Source organism: Propithecus coquereli, unplaced genomic scaffold (assembly GCF_000956105.1).
Source record: "Propithecus coquereli isolate 6110/MARCELLA unplaced genomic scaffold, Pcoq_1.0 Scaffold640, whole genome shotgun sequence".
Taxonomy (NCBI): Eukaryota; Metazoa; Chordata; class Mammalia; order Primates; family Indriidae; genus Propithecus; species Propithecus coquereli.
The window spans coordinates 492,591-511,137 of NW_012152397.1; the positions used below are offsets into that span (position 1 = coordinate 492,591).

At 42.8% G+C, this 18,547-nt stretch overlaps 1 protein-coding gene and 1 pseudogene across 1 annotated transcript; both read right to left on the minus strand.

The window, feature by feature from the left end:
• Nucleotides 1-2,788: 2,788 nt before the first annotated feature.
• LOC105822866 lies at nt 2,789-3,319 on the minus strand (annotated as a pseudogene).
• Nucleotides 3,320-9,128: 5,809 nt separating this feature from the next.
• Nucleotides 9,129-13,718, minus strand: ZNF232 (zinc finger protein 232). The gene is made up of 5 exons (XM_012659872.1): nt 13,696-13,718; nt 12,183-12,654; nt 11,750-11,903; nt 9,252-9,974; nt 9,129-9,142 (listed from the first exon to the last, which is right to left on the minus strand). Exons 1-5 carry the CDS (start codon nt 13,716-13,718, stop codon nt 9,129-9,131), a joined length of 1,386 nt encoding a protein of 461 aa, XP_012515326.1.
• Nucleotides 13,719-18,547: the final 4,829 nt, after the last annotated feature.

The following is an 18,547-nucleotide window of genomic DNA, read 5'->3' on the forward strand; positions in this document are numbered from 1 at the left end:
TTTTCAGTTTCTTTTTCTTTTATTGTTCCTCTCCTTTCCTTTCTTAAAGGCATCTCAAACTCAGTAGGCCTGAAACCAAAATCAAACTCCATCAGAAAATCTCACTAACTTCAATGTTAAAATATATCCTAAGTCACGAGTTCTCACTATGCCCAATCCTCTGGTCCAAACTACCATCATCCCGCACCTGAACTTTTAATTGGTCATCCTGTTTCTGTATTTTTTAAATTAGAAAATATTTCAAATAAACCACATGTAGCTTTATACTTTTCACTACATAAAAAGTATGAAGATCATACACACATAAACATATGGAATTGCTTGACGTATTTAGCATTCACTGTTGCTTTGCAAACCAGCAGTTGCTTACTGAAAACACCTGGAACTCTCTAGCAGGTAACATGTGTTCAGCCCACAAAGAGGGTAGGGAGTTAACAACCCTGGATAAGACCCCACCAATGAGTGTTGTACTAATACTCCAGCTTTCTTCCCTCCATTTCCCAGGTATCTCAGCAGTATTGAGCTTATCAGCCAATAAGAACCTGCTCACTGATCTTGAACTGGCTTTCTTACCTTCCCGTTTCATTTTTCCACACCCCAACTGGTGCTTTCTGATATGACCTACCAAATAAACTGGTTCCACTGAAATTTCAGTCTTGGGATCTGCTTTGGGAGATACTCAATCTAAGACAGTAATATATTCACTTTCCTGTCACTGGACTTCCAAGCAGTTCTCAGTTTTTCAGTATTACAAACAAGGCTGTAACATTTGTCTACAAACTTCTGGATATACATGTAGGAGGTTTTCTCTCAGTATTTACCCAATAGAGGAATTGCTGAATTGAAGGATATGTGCATCTTCATCTTTAATTAATATTGCCAACATTTTACAAGTCTGGAAATGGCAAGGACTGGCGAGAATGCCACATGTGATGGGTGTGGAATGGCAGGTGGTGGGGACTCAGTCCTGGCTGCCGGGGAGAGGCACTGAGGTAGTTATAGTGAGAAATGTTTCACAAATGGTATTTGATATAGTCTAATTAAGAATAATGGGGAATAAAAACATGCTTAGAAATAATTATCCCTAGATCTAAAGTCAACAAATCTTTTCTTCTAATGTAAAAATGTATAATTTTTTTAGGGGGGAGCAACAACTTGAAATAAATCAGAAAACACTGAAGATATTAATCATTCTTTTCATATACTTCAAATTTGTACTTAATGCCTTTCTCCTCCTGGACATCAGAAAGAACACCTGGGTATTCTGAGAGAAGTCTGTATTTCTTCAAATCAATTTCTGGAAAAAATGTGTCACTTTCAAAGTCCTGCATGATCCTTGTCACAAACAGTTTAAGATGGCCTGGTTGATTCATGGCTTCCTTATAAACAGAACTGCCTCCCACTATCCAAACCATGTCTACTTTATTTGCTAATTCTGGTTGCTCGGTAAGTTTTAAGGCATCATCCAGACTTTTAGCAACAAAATGAGCTCCTTGTGGAGGTTCCTTGAGTTCTTTACTAAGAACTACATTAATTCTGTCCTTTAAAGGTCGATTCTTTTCAGGAATGGAGAACCAGGTCTTCCTACCCATAATCACCAGATTCTGTTTACCTTCTACTGAAGAGGTTGTGGTCATTTTTTTGGAAATACTTGAATTCATTCCTGAGTGGGGCCCAGGGCAGGTCCCCGTTCTTGCCAATGCCCATGTTCTGGGACACAGCGACGATGCAGTTTAGCGTACGAACCATGGCGGCACCAGCAAACACCACCGAGCTCACTCGCGCCTCTCAGAAGCCGGACCAAGATTGGCGCAAAACTCAATTTGGGTCTTTTAAATATCTTGTTTCTCGTTACATGTGCATGTTTTCCTTTACCCTCTTGAATATATGGAGTATAGTAGCTGTTTTTAATGTCCTTGTCTACTAATTCTATCATCTGTGCCATTTCTGGGTCTGTTTCTATTGATTTTTCTCATTAAAAGTCATATTTTCCTGTTTCTTTGCGTGGCTTTAATTTTTGATTGGATACCAGACACTGTAAATTTTATGTTGTTGAGTGTTTTGTTTTTTTCTTAATTCCTTTAAATATTTTTGAGCTTTGTGCTGGGATACAGTTAAGTTACTTGGAAACAGTTTCTTTTGAGGTTTGATTTTTTTTTTTTTAGACAGTCTCACTCTGTTGCCCGGGGTAGAGTGCCATGGCATCAGCCTAGCTCACAGAAACCTCAAACTCCTGGGCTCAAGCGATCTTCCTGCCTCAGTCTCCCAGGTAGCTGGGACTACAGGCATGCGCCGCTGTGCCCGGCTAAGTTTTTCTATTTTTAGTTGTTTGGCTAATTTCTTTCTATTTATAGTAGAGATGGGGTCTTGTTCTTTCTCAGGCTGGTCTTGAACTCCTGAGCTCAAGCAATCCTCCCACCTCAGCCTCCCAAAGTGCTAGGATTACAGGCATGAGCCACCATGCCTGGCCCTTCTTTTTTTAAGAGTTCATAATACACCTTTATTTTGCAACTTATAAACAACTTTCGTCTTTCAAAAGTTAATTATAATTGGTGACTGCTTTTATTAGATATAATACTTCTGTCATGTCCAAGAGAGGGGAAGAATTTAGCCCTTGATTTAAAAAAACACACACACAAGGGGAAGGGGGAATGACCTTAACTACAAACAATATTCCACTGTGATATTATTGTTATAAACTTCCAAACTGGTTGTTCTTCCAGATGTTCTTTTGGTGGCTGTAGCTGCTGATAGTTTCATCACATTCAAAACAATTAATGCTCCTATTTTATTCATAGATTCTCGGAGGTTCCTGTAGAACCACACCACCTTCTTTCATAGCACTCTGTAGTTGTTTCATCAATTCTGAGGCTGCCTCCCAAGGGGTTGGTTGGTAGATCACAAAGTTGATTCCTGCCTCTAAGCATCTCTCTGCCAGCACTCATCTTACACTCTCACAAGCCACCATATTTTTGGTACTATAAAAGGTGCTTTTTAATAGCCCATTCACGCGTGGATGCCGAAAACACATGCTGGCCATTTCGATGCTCAACAAGCGCTCCTATATGATGCTGAGCCACAACCTGTGCCAAACTCATGAGAAGTCCACACTATCCCTCAACCCCATTCTTTCCTGGCTACAGCTAACAGCTCCAGATTCCGGGGGTTCCGGTTGGTGAACTCTGGGGCAACAGTTTCATTCTCCTGAGGATCCACTTCAGGTTCCACTGTCAGCTTGGAACTGGTTGAGAGGGCTGTGAACCTACCTGCACGGTTCCTGCAAAACCAACAACTCCCAGAGCCAAGACTGAAGCGCCATTGCTGAGAAAAGCCTTGCCTCCTTTTTCTCACGGGTGCCTCAGTGGCTGCCAGTCACAGCCATGTTAACTCTAAAACCTACTTCTTAAAGTTATTAGTGTGACTGAAACACTGTCAGTAATTTTCAGGTGCCTGGAAGAAGAGGAGAAAACAAGGCTCCAAGGCAGACTGACTCCCTTAACTCTAAGTCCAACCCTCTGCCATAGGCCAAAGCCTTCCCCTTCCATGTGCTCCCTGGTGTGCAGCTCTCCTCCCTCACCCCATGGCTTATGGTCCACACTGTCCATTGGGCAGCCACTGTGCCACCTCTGGCTTTCCAGGATCCAAGAGCCCAGGCCCAGGCAGCTGCTCAAGGTCCCCTCAGGTGTGTGCAGAGGCAGGTGCCTGAGAAAGGCCTGAAGAATGGGGCTCCTGGACAGAACCTAAGGCTCTTGGGAGGGAAACATGGAGCCATTTGCACTCTTTGGCTTGCAGCATAGAGTCCAGAGGCAGGGTGGGCTGGTTTCTGTCTGGCGAAGTCTGATCTGCCCCCAAAAGTCCTACTGATCTTGCTGCCATTCATACCTTTCAAATTTGTCTGCTCTTCTACATTCCCACAGCCACTCCCTCAGTTTAGGTAACCATATTACTGAGGGTTACTACAATGGCCTGCTAATAAGCATCTGTTTTCAATTTTCCACACTGTAGCTTAAGGGATCTTTCTGAGGTGCACAACTGAACAATTGATGGTGTCACTCCCCAGTAATGGCTCCCCGCTGTTCTTAAGTCCAAAATCCCTTACATGGCCTACAAAGCCACACCATCAGCTAAACTTCAGGTCATCTCTCCAGCCTCTTTCTCCAGCTTCTTTCTTCCTGCCACTTTACATGACAGGTGCACTAAGAAATGTGCCCTCATCTTTCCTGGCTTTTGCATATGTTGTACCTTCTGCCTGGAAGCTCTTTCCCTTTTCTTTCCCTCCATGCCCTTTCTTCTTTGCTGATCCTCCATATTGTTAAGCACTGAGCTTGGACTGTACCTTCTCTCAGGTGTGCCCTCACACAGCCTCTTGTCAGGATACATACCCAATATATGGTAATTCCCTGTTACCTCTTCCCCCACCTCCCACCCCTCATTCAACAGTAAACTGCTTTAGGAAAGTACTGTGTCTTTTTCATTATGATTTGTACCAGTGTCTGGTACATAACAGGCACTTGGAATTTGCTGAATGGACATATAAATCTATGAATACATTGATGCATGACAGACAAGAGAGCAGGTAGGGATTTGTAGCTTTCTTCACAAATTAGTGACTTAATTTTCACTTCCCCCCCAATTCACATCTCTTTGATTATTTGAGGCATCTAATTTTCATAGGTTGAGATCCCCGGGAAACAGATTTTGAAATGGAGCGTGTGCAGGAAATTTACTGGGGAATGCTCTTGGGAGCACCTGTGAAAGAAAAGAGGCCATAGGATGGTTAAATGGTGATGCAGCTGCAACAGAAGCCTCCACCAACACCACAAGACCTTTCAGAGATGGTTCCCATTGAAGCAAGGTGGCCAGGCCTTTGAGCCCATTCCCTTTCTCACCCCACCCCCTCCCATGGGTTAGACGTGGGCTGTTCCTGGGAGGGAACCTAACCTTGGCTGAGGCAGCTCCCTTTTAGCCTAGGGGCACTTCTTGAGGAGTGACAGTTGTCAGCAGGCAGCACTCCTGGAAGCTGGGGGATCCTGGCAGTGCACCACAGCATCCAGTACAATGATTAAGACTCAAGACTTCTCTTCCATATGAAGGCAGGTGGAAGAGACCATCTGCCTTCATATGAACAAGAATGTCAAGGACCTGGTACATAGGAAGTGCTTATCAAATACTTTTTTCCTTCTCTACTTAACCTATTCCCTGGGTGGATTTTAGATTCTAAAATATTCAGACACACTTGAAACACTGCTGCCTTTCAGCAATCTCATAATATAAGGTAACATTAAGTACAGACCTGTTCCTGTCATTGGGGTAGGTGTTACTGCATTTAATCTCTGTAACTACCTAAGGATGGATACTATTATTTTCCCCTTTTTACAGAGCAGAAAGCTGAGACTCAAGAGAGATTAAATGACTTATCCAATGTGCTACAGGCTGAAATGTGTTCATGCCACAAAATTCATGTTGAAGTCCTAACCTCCCAGTACCTCAGAATGTGACTTTATTTGGAGGTAGGGTCTTTAAAGAGGTAATTAAGTTAAAATGAAGTTATTAGGATGGACCCTAATCCAATATGACCAGTATCCTTATAGGAAGTGGAAATTAAGTCAGAGACATGCACAGAGGAACGACCATATGAAGACACAGGGAGATGACCATCTACAAGCCAAGGAGAGAGGTCTCAGAAGAAACCAACCCCGCCGACACCTTGATCTTGGACTTCTATCCTCCAGAGTTGTGAAAAAAATAAATTTCTGTTGTTTAAGCCAAGCAATCTGTGGTACTTTATTACGGCAACCCTAGCAAACTCATACACAAGGTCATTACAGCTAGTGAGTACTATATTTGAGGTTTGTACTGGCTGTCTCGAGAATCCACAATGCTATTGTTAAAGTGATTATTGCTGCAAAGATGGTTTCCACCAACTAAAGCACAATGTGCTCATTAAGTGGAGACTGTATAATGCAAAGATTGCTGCTCAACAAGTATCTGCTCAACAGAACAGAAAATCCTCTTTTAAGGTGTTCAAGGAAAGAACTATTGAGCTCTTTCCACCCACCCAACCCCCCAGCCAGTCTTGCCTTCACAGGGCAATTTCTGAAAGGACTGTCCTAATCAGTGGCCCCACCCAGGAAACCATGGTGCAGGGGAAACTGGCAGCAGGAAGATGGGAAGGCAGAGGGTCCTGCTATATCAAATGCCCAAACTCCGTGGCTCAGTCTGCAAGTCCCTTAACCAACAGCTTCTTCCAACAGTCCATAACTTCCTTCCAGGCAGGGCTATCTTGCTTCTTGCCCTTCCCTACACCTGAAATTTTTCTGGAGCCAAAGAAATTTGATGTTATAGAAAAGTACTCACCTGAAACTGTAAGATCTTATAAATGAAATTATTCTAACTGCACTTATTCTATGACTTTGGTTTTATTATATTAAAAGACTTTGCTCATGATCCCTGAACAGGAGTCCAGGAATTGACTGAAATTTGCACAAATAATATTTTTCCATTGGGTATAAAAGTGCCTCACTTACATGTATACTTTGCATTTCCCTTTGATGAGAGAGTTTTCCCCAGAGGTGTAGGTGAACAGAGAAGCTCTGTACCTTTTAGGTAGAGGATGATCCATATTTCTTATCAACCCCAGTGGTCTCTGCCCTCAAAGCACCTGGGTATCCACTTTCTCCAGACCAGGTCACAAGTATCCACTACAGAGTATTTGTTGTGAAATCTCTATTTAGGGTGTTTATATGGCATCCCTAGGTTGCCCATCAGCAACCAGACCAGGAACATTCAGTTTCTCCTGCTGTGGACAGAAGATCACAATCTTGTTAACAGGTTATTTTGCTTATTCAGCTGCAGAGCTGGGAATATCCTGCTGAGTGAATTCCAAAACGCACATGAACAAGGCACTTGTACATATAGAAATAGGAAGAGATTATTATACAAGTAGGGCACCTTTAACTCCCGGGACTCACTCAAGAATAAGGAACTAGTTCCTATAACATAATTAAACTAGGTACACAAAACATCTGTTGTTGGAATAGCTTCTTCTGCACTAACAAAGACTAAAGGTAAGGTTAGGTCAATATTTTACCTATGGTATTTTTCTGATTTCAGGTCGTCTTAGAATGCTTAAAGGGCACTGCACAATGATGGCTATTTCTGGAGTGACTACCACAAAGGCCAGAACTCTAATCCATACCTTTGACCTCTTGTCCCTATCCCCTGCTTCCCAGAATCCTACTTTGCCCTTTCTGGGAACTCTACTTTCCTGGTCAACCAGCAGCACTGGGTTGCAGAAATGGGGAGAGATGTTTCATGGGGTGAAAAGAAGATGGCCACTCCTCATCTTCCCAAATTTGTTCTCTCCTTCTCCACAGTAATTTAACTGGGCAAATGCTAGAGGTGTTTTTCAGCTCCCTAGAAGACAGATGTGGCCATGTAATTGAGTTCTCACCAAAGGAATGGGCCACCTTCCATGACACTTAATGAAAGGGAAATCACTTGTCCTGGTGACTATTACTTCAATTTTCCTGTGAGTTAGAATATGCATATGGTAATGATCCAGCTTCAGGCCTATGGACAAAAACAGCATCCTGGCCTATGGGATGGAAGAGTAAGCACACGGGCTCCTGAAATATCTGGTGAAACCAAACTGAGCTGCCTCCTAGACCAGGGCTTGGCAAACTTTTCTGCAAAGGGCCAGATAGAATAATAAATATTTCAGGCTTTGCAGACCACATGCAGTCTCTGTCACATATTCTTTTTTTTTTTCCTAATACTTTAATAATGTAAAAACCATTTTTAGCTTGTGGGCCATACAAAAACAGGCCTTGAGCTGGATCTGAATGTGGATGGCTGACCACCTGCTAACCTTTGGACATTTATGTGAGAGAGAAATAAACTAGCATGTCAGAGTCAGGAGTCTTCTCTGAGGAGATAACATTTAAATAGAGATCCAGATAAAGGAAGTGACTTACATAACTACCTAGGAGGAAAGCATGGAGGCAGGGGGTGGAGAACAAAGACAGATCTCTGGTGGAAATGAACTTAAAATGTGCACCCGTTATCAATTTAGTGCCTCCTATCTCCAAATCCACCCTTCTTTGTCCTACTTTATGATACTGGAGCTGGACCTGTAAATATTCCCTCTTTGCCAGGTGGTATAATGTTTAGGCTTTGCCAGTAAAGGGCACTGGAAGGACAAAGCAAAGGGGCTTCCTCCTAGTCCTGGCTTTTGCCATCTTACTCTTACAGTGCAGCTGCCAGTGGTGTGTGGGAGACCCAGTGGCACTCACCCTCTAGTGAGTTTCACTGGCACCTTAACCAGTGGCTTCCTGTTTGTCAGCCTTGGCCTGCAGCACCTCAGTGAACTTCACCATCCAGTGAGCCAATAGCCAATGTTGTGTTGATAAATATTTAATAACTAGCTCAAATACAAAAAATCTGATTTGTTGCATTTGCTGACTTCCATGGTATGAATACTTCCACCACAGCTAATTTCAATGCAGATTTGGGAAGAGATGTACAAAACTGGCTCTTGCAAGCCTATACAAATGAACTGTGATATACCACTGGAACAACCACACCCTGTTCAATCTTGAGGTCTGAATTTCAGTACTGGTCAGGGTCGGGGGGACCCTCTTCTAAGTCTGCTTCTTCCTTGAGAATTCTCCCTCAGCCCTAAAGCTATTCCTATATTCTTTAGAGATATCTTTACCTCCTTTAGCAGAAAATCTCTTTTTACTATTTAACACTTCTTTATATTAAACTTTCCCTGTTCAAATTACTAATGTGATTTCTGTCTCCTCCCTGGATACTTGTAGATATGACCCTGTTCAAGGAGGTTGACCAGTATGGGTCTGAGAAAGGACTAGAACCAGAGACCCATTCACAATAAATACTAATGTAACTACCACTGCCTGAGTAGCTGCTTTGTGCCAGGCCCAGAACTCTAATGAAGTAAGCATTACCAGACCTATCTTATTGGTGGGCAAACTGGGCAGCTTAGAATCCTGCTCAAGGTCACGCTAGAAGGAAGAACAGTATAATTTGGCTCTTACTTGCAGCTAAAGGCAACCTAATTGATATAGTCATCTTAAAGGACATGAAGTGATGATCTGCAGGTGGGACTAAACAGTTTTTCCTAAATCAAGAAAGACACAGGAAAAACCTTAAGGTGCTGATAACTCTTATGGGATCTAGTCCTAAAGAAGATCAGACAAATGTACAAGTCTGTCTGGAGATGTTCTCACCTTCAATACACTGGGAAGGCTCTTTTTTGGTATGAGCCCTCTGGTGTCTAATAAGCTCTGAACTCCATCTGTAAGCTTTCCCACATCCTTTACATACAAAAGGTTTCTCTCCACTGTGAATTCTCAGATGCTGACTTAGATATGAGCTTTGACTGAAGGCCTTCCCACACTCATTACACTCATAAGGCTTCTCTCCTGAATGAATTCTCTGATGTTGAACAAGATGAGCACCCCACCTGAAGGCCTTCCCACATTCATTACATTCATAGGGTTTCTCTCCTGTATGAATTCGCTGATGCTGAATGAGGTTTGAGCTCTGATTGAAAGTTTTCCCACAATCACTACACTTATAGGGTTTCTCTCCAGAATGAATTCTCTGGTGAATTACAAGGTGTGAGTTATAAATGAAGGCTTTACCACATTCACTACATTCATGGTCTTTCTTCCCTGTGGGAGTTTTCTTATGGGTGACAACTGTCTGTCTGAAACCTTTCCCCTGTGCAGGGGACCACCTCAGTCTCTCTGCTTTGGGATTTCTCTGCTGCTGGTCTAAGGTACCCTCAACTTCAGAGGTAGCTTCAAATGTAGAGGTGTTGGTGGCGAGTTTTTCTGAGGACACCTGAGATTCCACTTCAGTAATGGGCGGCTGTGGCAATGATCCCTTGTCCTTGGGCTCTGGACCATCTTCTGTAACAACTGATGGAAAATGTAAACATTCCTGTTCTGGATGTATGGAGAAATGACACTTAGATTAGAATTTACATTTCTGAAATGAAAATAAAAGCTTAGACAATATTCACCAGATATATGACAAAGACTAGTAGGATATTTACTTAGCTATTACCAACGGTTATCTCTTGGTGATAGGAATATACAGGAGAGAGGGTTTCTTCTTTTTTCTTTCCCCTGCTTATCTGTTTTTTTTTTCTTCTAATTTTTCCATAATGGAACACTAAATAAGTGTTATTGAAAAAATAAAAGAAGTTTCAAAGTAGGATCTTGTTAGGATTCACTCTTGAAAAATAAGACAAAAACTCATATTTTCAAGAAATTGGGGAGTGGTCAACTGATATTGTGAAGGAAGGGAAAAATAAGAATCATTAGGGTTAGGGAAAAGTCATGTTTCTAAAGGCAGAAAGACTGTGTCCCTCCTGGCTCTGTAACCTTTACCTCTTCCCATTCATTTTCCCACTGTATAAAGGGATAGCTACTGAAGCAGAGCCTCCCATAGCTATTTCTTTTATTGAAGGGAGGAGTGCCAGCTCCCTGCCTCCTATCTGCTTGGGGCTCTGTCTTTCCCTTTGCCCTGCTCCTTAAAAAAGAAAGAAAAGAATGCTTTGCCTTTTTTTTTTTAGATGTCTGTAAGACAATTTATATTTTATTTGTCTGTAATATTGTCTATAGTCTAAGGAGAACAAAAAGCAATTGCTTTAAGCTAACTCAAGATCATTTGATTTAAAAATACATTTTTTTCCCTCAGGTTAAATGCTGTGGTTAAATAAGTCTGAAATATGTTTGCTATAAAAAAATAACACAATAGCTAGCTTCTTTTTAAAAGTAAAGTACCAAGTTGATAAATGAATAGAGGCTTACTAAACAGAAGTAAAGGAGACAAGAAAAAGTCTGGAAAAAAGACCAGGAAAGGAGAGCTTGGTGGTAAAAACATAATTCTGGGACAAACTCTAAGATTAATCTCCATTTGTAGTTTTCCCCATTTTGCTACTAACAAGAATTCTATTTTTCAAATGCTTTTGTTTGGTGGTGGTAGTGGTGGTGGGGTTGTGGTGTAAAACCAATTATTAAATAGACTCTTCCCGATTAGAAATATATGCACATTATGTTCACCACAGTTCATGATGTTACAGAGGTCAGCAAGGACAGTTCACTGTCCTGCATCTCTAGGTTTATTGTCTCTAAGTCTAGTGTTTGCAACTGGGACAGAGGAGAGGATGTTTGTGGGGATGTATGCAGGCTGAGAAGGAAATTTTTGCAGTAAATCTGAAGGGTAGAAGGTATTAATAAATGTAGACATAAGAGAGTTTCAAATAGGGTTGTTTAGATGGGGGGTAGATGGTAGATAAAGATGATGACAGGCTGTGTCTCACATAGGACTGCATTATGGCTTAAAAGTGTTTTGGGAGGCATGGGGAAATTAAAGGAAAAGATCTCAATGCTGGCCTCTAAGCTCAAAGCAGAGCTATTATGGACTAGAAGAAGTCAAAAGCAGTGGAGATAACGAAGCAGATATTATGTAAGTTTAATTTATATAAGTTTTAGTTTAATCCTCGAGCTATCTCATGAGGTAGGTTATTCTTACTCCTAATTTTACAGGTGATAAAACAGGCAAAGCCTCTAAACTAAGAGATAAGAATAGTAAGGCCAAGATGATGATAAAAAAACATTTGAGCACCTACTATTTGCCCTTTATAGGTACTAGGTTCTGTACCCTTTATATTCCCTCTTCCTCCTCTCCCTCCCCACAGAATCCTGCTCCTCACCACTCTCTGGGAAAGGCTGGGTCTCCTGAGATTCACACTTGAGCTGCGTCTCCTTAGGCTGGAGCTGGATGTTCAATGCTTCCTGGGCTGCTCCCAGAGGTGCCTTCTTCTCCCATGGCTCTTCCTGTATAGGTCCACGTGTAGGGCCCAGGACCTGGAGGTGATCAGGCACCACTCGGTTTATGTGGGACCAAAGCTTCCAAGGAGACTTTAGAGAGCCTCCTCAAAGTCAGCACAGGGGAAGGAAGAGGAACTAGAGTCTCTTTCTCATTCGGGGCTTGCGGGCAGAAAAGACAGAGACAGAAATACATACTAACTACTCTACCTGGCCCAAGAGAGGTTTGACCTTGGCAACTCCCCCTATTGCTGCCCCTCTGTCCAGCCTGAAGGTCATTGATCTGGCTCCCAAAACAGATCAAATCCCCCTTCCCACCTGCGGTCCTGGTTCAAGTCCTTTCTCTAAATCCTCCAGCACAGTCACAGCCTCCTCTCCACTCCTAGGGTGATGTCCCCGCACCCAGGACTGGAGCTCCTCAGGTAGGATGGTCAGGAATTGTTCCAGCACCAGTAACTCCAGGATCTGCTCCTTGGTGTGTCTCTCTGGCCTCAGCCACTCACAGCAGAGTACCCGTAGTCGGCTCAGGGCCTCCCGGGGACCAGGAGTCTCTTGGTAACAGAGCTGCCTGAAGCGCTGGCGAAAGATCTCTTGACTGCTGGAGTGGTTCCCAGGTAGTCTGGTCTCATACTCCCAAGACTGTCCCTCTTCCTTTGGCTCCATCATCCTAATCTCTTGTTCCTGTGTACCCTCAAGGGCCAGAGTTTTAGCTGCTGTTAGTGATACAGCCATCCCAGTCTGGACTAGCTCTGCAGAAGGCCCATACCAGCTCAAATCTTTCAGGGGCACCCTGTAACATAAGAAGAAATCATTCTTCTTTGTTTCATTCATAAAACACATACTTAGCATCTACAAAGTCTCAAACCCCATAATATACCCTTTTACTTCCTCTTTCTCCTCTGCCCCTCCCCAGAATCCTGCCCCACTAAGTCACAGCTTTTGAGATACTTGCAGTCTGGTAGATACAGGGCCGTAAAGTGGTTTTCTATAATAGAACTAGATAAATGCTGTAAAAGGTAAAAGCAGCAGGAAAAAAAATTCTGGGGGCCCATAAGAAGAAATGACTATTGGGAAGAAACAAGTTTGAAGCAAAACCTGTTTCCAGATTCGGAGCCCAGAGCTGAGCTGCTTTCAGAACAAGGTGGCCGTGCTGGGGAGGCAGCCTCCTCCCAGATGGCCCATTCACTCTTTTTCAAATTTCTGAAGTAGTGGCTGCGGCGAAATAAAAATGTAAACCCCTTCTAAGGGGCTGGATCTTACTCAAACGCCCAGGATTTGTAGCAGGGCCCTGTTACGGGGCTGCTACGATCAAGACTTGGTCTTGGGTACAGTGTCATCATCAGGGAAATCTAACAGGGAAGGAGGTGGGACGCACTCAGAGGCCATTAAAGGAGCACAAACGGGGGCCGCTGGCCGAGGACAAAGGAGGCTCGAAGACAAACGTGAGAGACACCCGTGTCTCCCAGGGTGATGCCCCGGCGACGCCAGCCCCCAGCTGAACTTCTGCCACGGGCAGGTGCCCACCTGAAAGCCCTGGAGAGGGGGGTGTCGTCCAGGCCAGTTACAACTCCCCACCAACACCCTTAACTCTTTCCCCTGGGATCTTGGGAAAAGAGAAGAGGGGCACCGAGGTCGCCAGCCCTCCACAGCACGTGACGTACGTGACGTACCGCAGGCAGCGGAACGCGAGTACGGGGCTGGCCCGAAACCCTCTCCACACAACCTGCGGCGCCGCCTGCGAGTCCTGAGCAGGACCCCGCTGCCTGCCGCGACCGGCAAACGCAGCCGGGGCTCGGAGCTGCACCTCACGGCAGCCGCCGGCAAGACTCACCTCACAGCATCGGGAGGTTCCATGGGGCACCACCGCGAGCTGCGCCGCTTCCAGCTCCCCGCCCTACTCGCAGGTTTGCGCCTGCGCGTGCGCATGCCGCAGCTTCAGCCTCCACCTCCCAGGAGCCTCCGCGCCGCCGGCTGCGGCTCTCTGCTTCGGGACAGACTAGTGGCCGCTGCTCTGAGATAGGATGGCAGGAGCCGGCTTCTGGCTCGAACTTGAGCCTAGTACAAGCGAGTGAGCCTCCTGTACGGGTGGACTTCAGTCGGCCTCGTCTCTGGGATTTGCAGTCCTTGGGCAGGTGGAGGCAGGGCCGGTGAGAGCGAGTTACTTGACCATGTCCGGCGGGCCTCACTTCTCTGTGGGATTGTACCTTAAGGGGCAGTGCTGCTTGACGGAAACGTCAGGGAAATTCTATCCAGTCTTGGGCATGGCCTATTGCAACACTTCCTCCTTTAGGTTCTATTTTCCAGTTACCTCTTCCTAGATATTATCCAAGGGTCACAGCCGAAGAAGACGTTCCCGTCACGGGGAAAATATTTCCCAACCACCGGCCTACCCTTGTCCATTGGTAAATAAAAAGCAATTCCTGGGGCATAGGGGGAGGGGAGGAGGAAAAGAATTCTACGGTTACATTTTATTGGGGTGGGGGAACTATTGCTATCCATGTTTTCCAAAGATAATAGAGAAATATAAGTTCGAGGAAAGGTAAGGTAACCATTATGAGAATGGAAAAGTACAGTAGAACGTCCAAATTAATAAGGGAAAAAATAGAATGCAGTAGAATTTGAGCAAACCAGTAAAAATAAGAAAGAAGAAGCCACTTGGTTGAACCAGTAAAGGTGATATTGTAAAAAAAAAGAAAAAGAGGCCACTTGGATCAAAAGAAAATGAAAAGCAAAATTACAAACTACCTAGAAGGCAACGGAAAGAACATTTCATGCTAAAACTGTTATGGTTCGAAGTGCGAGAAAAGACCACTTAAGACCAAAACTGAGCCAAATTATGAGTCTTTATTAGCTGGCCAGCGACTACCCTCTGCACCGCCACAGACGGCTGCACAGAGAGCAGTCTCGAGCCAGGAGAGGCCAGCTCTTTTAAAGACAAAAATCACACACTGATAAATCATCTAATTGCTTGCATAAGCACAGTTACAGAAGCAAAAAAAGCGTTAGTCCTAACCATGGTACAATCTTATCTTGGGTTGACATGGTCTGGGAGGTTTTGGGAATTCTCCCCTTTCCTTAGATGAGTTTCGTAGGAGTTACAAGTCACAGCTGCAACTTTACTTTGAAGCAAGTATAACAATATTAATCTTAGCCAACATACATTTGACATCTCATTATCCAAGCCATATCACCTTCCACACAAGAAGCACTGCTGGGCTGCTCAGTGCTCCGGGGCGCTCCAACCCTCTGGCCCAGGCTACTATTTTATCTCGTGGACACCTGTGTGAAAGGCACCGTTTTCTTCCTTACATTCTTAGGTGCCCTAACGAAGGCAAGATAGCAGGTTCGGGGTCAGTAAGGGTCAGCTGAAAACTTTCCACTCTCTTAAGCAAGCAAGCAAGCATAATACAGAAGCCAATGGCTGGTTATTTGCTGCTTATGGTCTCTAGACCTTAACAAAAACCTGTGAGAGCTCAGCAACAGCCATACTTGAAAATGTATAGCCTTCATTACCTCCTTTATTAATGGATAAAGAAATAAAAGAATTTAAAGTTCATCTTAAGGAACTTAAAAAGCATAGTAAAATAAGCCAAAAGAAACAAGGAGGAGTGAATTAAAGATAAAAACTATAATTCATGAAATAGAAAAAAATGGTTGAAGGGATAAAATCAAATGCTGATTCCTTTGAAAAGACTATTAAACTGTTTAGAGCCTGATTAAGGAAAAGAAATAAAAATTAACAACAGTAGGAATGGGAAACAAAACATAACCACAGAATCAGAAGAGATTAAAATAATTAGAGACTATTACATTCAACTTTAGGGTAGCATATTTGCAAACCTAGACGAAATGGATGATTTTCTAGCAAAACGTAAGGTACCAAAATTGTATGCACCAGCCTAAATGTTTATAAAACAACCCTGACTCAGACAGAAGATCCCAAGGACGTGCTACAGAGGAATTACATTTTAATGTAACATGAAGGACTACTTTCAGGAAAACAAATTTCTAAATGGGAATCATTAAAATATTTAGTGACCAAGTTTAATTTGAAAATAAATGGATACTTTGTCCAAGCAAAATATAATTTAACCTGAGTTTTTTCCTGCAACATATAGTTTATATCTACAGGGGAAAGAAAAGGAAGAAAGAAAACGACATGTACTACCTCTTGTGATGAATATAATTTTCAATAAAAAGACTAGACAGTTATAAACTTGGACATTCATTCAAGCATTTATGAACAGCTCCATCTTAAGGCTTTTCCATATTTGTTATATTCAAGGGTTTTTCTCCAGTATGAGTTTTATGATGTCTCATAAGGTCTGAGCTCTGATTAAAGGTCTTTGAACATTTTTCACATTTATATTGTTTCTTTCCACTGTGAATTCTTTGATGCTAAATAAGTAGTAGCTCCCTCTAAAGACTTTCCCACATTGATAAGGCCTCTCACCCGTATGGATTCTCCGATGCTCTGTAAGGACTGAGTTCTGATTGAAGGCCCTTTTACGGTCACTGCATTTGTAAGCTTTTTCTCCGATGTGAATTGTTTGATGTTTAATAAGATGTTAGCTGCCTCAGAAGGTTTTTCCACATTCATTATATTCATAAGGTTACTTTTCCTTATGAATTCTATGCTGTCCATTAAGTTCTGAATGTGAACTGAAGGTATTCTCATTTTGAGTTTCTCTTCAGTATGAAGTCTTTGATGTTTAAGAAAAACTATGTGCCCACTGAAGGCTTTACCACATTCAGTTCATTCATAGGGTTTTTCTCTACTACGTATTCTTTGATGCTGAATAAGGAGGGAACTCTGCCTGAAGGCTTTCCCACATTCGCTGCATTCATGGAGTTTCTCCCTATGGACGATGAATTCTCTGATGGGTAACAAGATGTAAGTTTTGACTGAACACTTTTCCACAGTCATTACATTCATAGAGTGTCTCCCCACTGTGAATTCTGTGATATATAATTAGATCTTAGCTCTGATTGAAAGCCTTTCCACATTCATTACGTATATATGGCTTCCTCCACTGTGAATTCTCTGGTGAAGGATAATGTTTGAGCTTCCCCTGAAAACTTTTGCACATTGATTGCATTCATAGGGATTCTCCTCACTGTGAATTTGCTGATGGCAAATGAGACTGAGGCTCTGATTGAATTAGTTGCCACAGTCACTGCAAACATAAGGTTTCTTTCCTGTGTGAATTCTTTGATGTATAACCAGGTTTGAACTTCTTTTGAAAACCTTTACACATTCATTACATATATAAGTTCTCTTTAAGGGATGGATTTTCTGATGCTGAGCAAGTCCTGACTTCTCTTTGAAGCTCTGGCCACCTGCCTTGCACCTATAGATTCTTTCTTCTTCAGGCACTCTCTGGTGTGTAACAAGTGGGCTCAGATCACAAATTCTTACTTTCTTATTACTTTCCCTTGCCTATAAGGGTTTTCTTAAAGAGTAATGCTTAGTTGGCTGAACCCTTTGTCTTCAAATGGGGATTGTTGCAGTCCAGCTGATGATGAGTTTTACTGTTCACTCACATTTAGGCTGTTCTCATATTCACTGGGTCCTAAGAATTTAAATCCCTGGGGCATTTGTTTTGGGTGTCCTGCAATTTTTGTTTCTTCAGAAATTTCCTGGTTTAGCTTCCATTCCTTCTTCTCAGTTTTCTTTTCATTACCTGAAGCACAAATTTAAAGTATAAATGGTTACCTCCTCGTGCTAAGAGAAATGAAATTTTTACAAGGGGAGGCAGATGATCAAAATAAAACATTTCTATGTTTGGATTGACCTTTTGAATTCTCAAAAATGGTTTTATAATCAGGAAAAGAGAAAAGCTTCTAAACCAAACTTTGGTCTGTATGGTCTATAAGAACAGTTCCCAAACTTGTCTGATCATCAGAAACACATGGAAGAACTACTGAATCAAGAGGAGTCCACTTCTCTCTGCAGACTCTCTCTTTATGTGCCTGGATCTTGAAATTTCTTCTATTCAAAAGACCAGCACTGGATAAACTAGAATTTCCTAGTTCTGGTCCCAAAATCTTAGAAAAGAGATTCAGTTGTCCTAGTTCAGTTCTAATCAGTGGTGGCAAGGGAGGGATTGGAATTGGCGGGGGGGGGGGGTCACATGGGATAAATTTGGCTGCTGGGGGCCCACCTCTGTAGGTGAGAAGGACAGTTAGCAGCCTAGATACTTCAAAAGTTGTTTATTATTAATACATCATTTTTCCTAGAGGTGAGACCCTTATTACACATTTGTCTTCTTGGACATTTAGTGGATGTAACGAATACTGAATATAAGGGAAAAGTGGCAAGTAGGTTTTATCTCAAGTGTCAACCCTGAGAGATTGAAAGTAGTTAACTTAAAGCAGCACTTTGAAGATTCTGATGCCCTCTCTGGGCTCAACAAGAACTGTGATGGATTACTTAAGTCCGCCATGGGTGTGTGGGAGAGTATAGAGAGTAGTGGAAGTAAAGGAAGGATGGGATGGGCTTGTCATGTAATAGCTACGTCTACATAGAAGCAAAATCAAGATGCCAGTAGAACTTGGAAAATGGATTACTCTGTAATGATACACTAGTAAGTATCAACACATAATGGCTGATATGTGGAAGTAACCCAAAGAGGTAACGGGATCCTGGAGCTGTTAAGTCCAATCAAGGTAACCAGGACCTG